At 53.6% G+C, this 4,088-nt stretch overlaps 1 protein-coding gene across 1 annotated transcript in view; it reads right to left on the bottom strand.

Annotated features, from left to right (window-relative positions):
* The window catches only part of CSF1R (colony stimulating factor 1 receptor), a 34,025-nt gene that overhangs the window by 28,890 nt on the left and 1,047 nt on the right, over window positions 1-4,088 (bottom strand). Inside the window, exon 2 of the mRNA XM_008565904.1 lies at window positions 226-483. Within this exon, the coding sequence (XP_008564126.1) occupies window positions 226-483 (258 nt within the window). The remainder of the gene's footprint in view (window positions 1-225; window positions 484-4,088) is intronic.

Raw genomic sequence — 4,088 nt, 5'->3', positions numbered from 1 at the left:
TCAACCCCTCTGAGCCTCAGAAAATGGGCATAATCATAGAACCTACCTCATAGGGTTATTGCGAGGACTACGCTAAATTAGAAGGTACTTATTCATGGTCAGCACTCAATAAATGTGAAGCTGGTTTACTGTGATTGTTAATATTAGTTCCAGCTCTCTCTCTCCTGTCCATTATAGTGGGGCCTGCTGGGCCAGGCCTCTAGGAAGGGGGTTCAGAATCCTCACCTTTGACATAGAGGTGGATGGTGGCACTTGCCCCCTTGGGGTCTCCAGGCTCAGTGCAGCGATAAGTTCCTGTGTTTTGGAAGGTGGCATTGTTCATGGTCAGGATGCTGCTGGTGTCGTCAGGGTCCAGGGTCCAGTTGGGGGAGGTGGGGCCATCCCATTCCACACTGCCATTGCCAACACATCGCAGGGTCACCTTTGCACCTGGCTTCACGACCAGCTCAGGGCTGCTGGGCTCTAACACCAGGACCCCTTGACCTGGTGGGGTGTTGGGGGATGGCAGACAGAAATGAGGCCTGGGGTGTGCCCCCTAGGCCGTCCCCTGATTCTGAGATGGGTGATACCCTGGCAGGGCTGGTGCTTGCTTAGGGTCACCTTGAACAAGCTCCTACCCCTCTGATCATTTGCTCAGCTCCCAAACCCAAACCTGTTCAGGCATGAATTGATATCTCTGATGTCCATGACACCCCTCCTCGGAGAAAGGGGGCTAGGAGCTTTCTTGGCCTCCCACCCAGGCCTCTGTCCCACTGAGGTCTCTCCAGCCTCCTGACTCAGTCTTCCCGGCTGTGATTGTGTCATTCCTCTCCCCGGAAGTGGACTCCTTCAACCCTGTGTACAAAGTGGGCTGTATCCCTAGCACCAAGTCCAGGGCCTGGTTCAAAGCAGAGCTCAAACAAGCAAATGAAGAAACAAATGAACAGAATGTTCATGGCCAAGTCCTCTTACTTAACTCATACCGGGAAGAAGAAAAGGGATGTGGGATCTTAGCCCAGCAGAATGAGAGACATTCCAAGTCTCCTGTTGGGCCCATTCCCACCACTGAACACCTGGTCTGCAGTACAGTGGGATGTCTCAGGGGCTCTGTGCCTCAGTCTCCCCACCTGTAGAACGGGGACAATAATTGTACCCATCATCAGCATGTTAGGCGGTTTAAATGCATGGAAAGACTTTGACACATTACCTGTCACCACCAAATAAATATTCAGTAAAGGCTAGCCATTACGTCTATTATCTGGTCTGCCTGCAGCCGCCCATCCTGCACCCCAGCATGCTGTGTTTACTGGGGAGCCAATCTCTTTTAAGGAAAATTTTCTTGAAGGAGAAAAGAGAACTTGAAACCCCTATCAGGCCTTCCAGGAAGTAGGCCCGTTGCCTCTGCAGTGTCAGCATTTTTCCACGGCCTAAAATAGGGGAGAAGGAGGGAAGTGAGAACTGATTCAAGGCTTGGAGGGGCTGCCAGGCGCCCACCAGTCTGCATGGGCGGAAACACATTGCTGGCGTGCAGCTCGGCCCCCAGTTTCCGTTCAGCCTTTGGACCTTCTACCAGGCATGTTCTCAGTTCTGCTTCGCGGCCCTCCTGGCCACTGCCCCCCTCCAGGTGGCGAGAGACCCCAAGAGAGGGAGTGCCATCTGCTGGGCTGCGCAGCCTGGCTCTGCCCCTGACCACTGGCTGACCCTGGCGAGCCCAACCCCTCCGTTCTATCCTTCTCTATGCCTGGTGACGTGGGCACAGCCCCTGGCCAGCCCCGAGGGCTTTGGATGAATTTAGGGCTTCCCTACTGTTCTCTACAAATGCCGCGTAAATGTGTATTCCCCTTACTCCCACCCACACCATTAAGCCCAGAATTGGAAAGGTTTTTTCTCTCAAATGATTTCAGGATGGTTTAATTTTTGTTTTGTGCCGCGTAAATGTGTATTCCCCTTACTCCCACCCACACCATTGAGCCCAGAATTGGAAAGGTTTTTTCTCTCAAATGATTTCAGGATGGTTTAATTTTTGTTTTGATTTTGTACCCACAAGGAATGTTTAGGGCTGGTGGGTTAGCTCAGTTGGTTAGAACGTGATGCTGATAACACCAAGGTCCAGGATTCGATCCCTGTACCGGCCAGCCACCAAAAACAAAAGGTTTAGCCTCTTTCCCTGAGCTTCTCATCAGCAGAAGGGATTGCGTGAACTGTGAATACTGCCAAGCCTGACCCCTGGGGTTGTAGCCTTCCTGTGTAGCGTGACCACCAGGAAGAAGGACAAGTGTCATTTCTAGCAAGCTTTTGGCAGATCTCAACAGAGCTGCTGCTGCTCTATCACTGCTGCAGCCATGCAGAGACCCTAGGCTGGGGTTTTATTGCAAGAAACAGCTTGAGGTATGGGCTTACACCAACTGGGGTTTGGAACTTGATTCTCCCCTTACCAGCTGGATGGGTTGCTTCACCTCTCTGAGCCTCAGGCTGTGCTTCTGCTGGTGGGAATAATCCCAGTTCCAGCCCGGAGAGAGAGGTCTGCTGATTCCATGAGATGACCTGCAGCCTCACGCTCTGTCACTGCTCCTGCCCTGGGCTACTGCTTCAATTGCTACACTCCTAGTGTCCTTTCTGGGTCTGATACTCTGATATCTATAAAGATTTTAACCTTGAAAAGTCATGGGCTATGACTGTAACATCCCCCAGTCTTGCATTCTGTTATTCTGCACTGTGTTCCTTTTCTGCACCTGCCTCGTCCCACAGGAGGCTTCTGCTTTCCCCTCCCCCAGCCCATCCCTCTAGCCCCTGCTGTGGCGTCCTGGAAATGTGGTCAGGGAGAGGCGTCTGTCCCGTTGTGTCTTATCCTGTTGTCCCAGATATTCATGCAGGACAAGGCTGACACTCTCAACTTCCGCTGCCAACTTCCCCCTGCTGGCTTGGCTGGGGGGGGTGGGGAGCCTGCTCAGCCGATCCTCCCCAGGGTGGGGAGTATGGGCTGAATGACTGACCAAGGTCCCCTCTGCACATTCCATTCTTCACCTCTCTCATCTAGCTCCCAAATTCTCCCCAGACCCTAAACCTCCCCACCCACTCCCACTTGCCTGACAGACCTCCATCATCTGCTGCCAGGATGTGCCCCTATCCCTGGTCCTCTCCCCCAGCACACATTCTGAGACACAGCTCCTCCTCAGCCCAGGATCTCAATGCAGTGATGGGGAGAAGTGAGCCTCCCCCTGTTTCTGGGTGCCCTGACATCATTCTGAGCCCCTCAAGGAGCCCCCCACTCACTCACCCCTGGTCCGTTGGGCTGAAAACTTAGGTTTCCAGCTCCCTGTCCCCATCTCTTCCTTTCCCTGGGGCTGGACACTGGACAATCCCATCCCCCCCACCCACGCACACACGCACACGCCTGCACCTGCACACACACACACACACACACACACACATTGTGTCCCACAAGCAGGTTCCAGGCATGAGGATGGGACAAGTCAGTAAGATCAAACCCACGGAACTTTCTGGGGTGAAGGGAGCAGTCTCTTTTCCTAACTGGGATGGTGGGCACACAGGCGTGTGCATTTGTCAAGTCTCACTGAACTGTTTAGGAATCTGTGCTTCCTACTGTGTGTAAATTATGCGTCAGTAAAGAACACTCATGCCCAGTGGGTTTGACTGGGCCAAAAAAAGGCCTTTAGCAGGCCATCTCCTCACCAGGGATCAGATGTCCCAACTCCCCAGGTCCTCCTGTGGGAGGCCAGAGTGAGGCTGTCCTCACCAATCCCCATCCTCCACCAAGACCCCTCCAAATCATCAGGCAAGAAAATATAAACCATGTTGGGCCAACAAGCCAAGCACACCAGCCCTTCACCTCTAATCAGACACCCTCCTAGATGGAGATTTTGTAGCAACTGCTACGGCCTAGGGACCTCCTGACATCCGGCAGCCTGTGTCTATGAGGGCTCTGGCTGGGGAGACCCTCGCTGGCCTCCCCCCGGGCCTCCCTCTAACCCTGTACCTCTCTTTCCCCAAACTCCCCTCTCTTGAGCCCTGGTCCAGGGAGGTTCAACTTCTTGTCTCTCCCTCCCTTCTTGACCTCCTACCTAAGCCTCCCAAGGAAGGACTACTGC

The sequence above is a fragment of the Galeopterus variegatus genome, unplaced genomic scaffold, assembly GCF_000696425.1.
Source record: "Galeopterus variegatus unplaced genomic scaffold, G_variegatus-3.0.2 Scaffold212, whole genome shotgun sequence".
Classification (NCBI taxonomy): Eukaryota; Metazoa; Chordata; class Mammalia; order Dermoptera; family Cynocephalidae; genus Galeopterus; species Galeopterus variegatus.
Note: the sequence above shows the minus strand (reverse complement) of the source record. Positions and strands in the feature narration are given on the sequence as shown.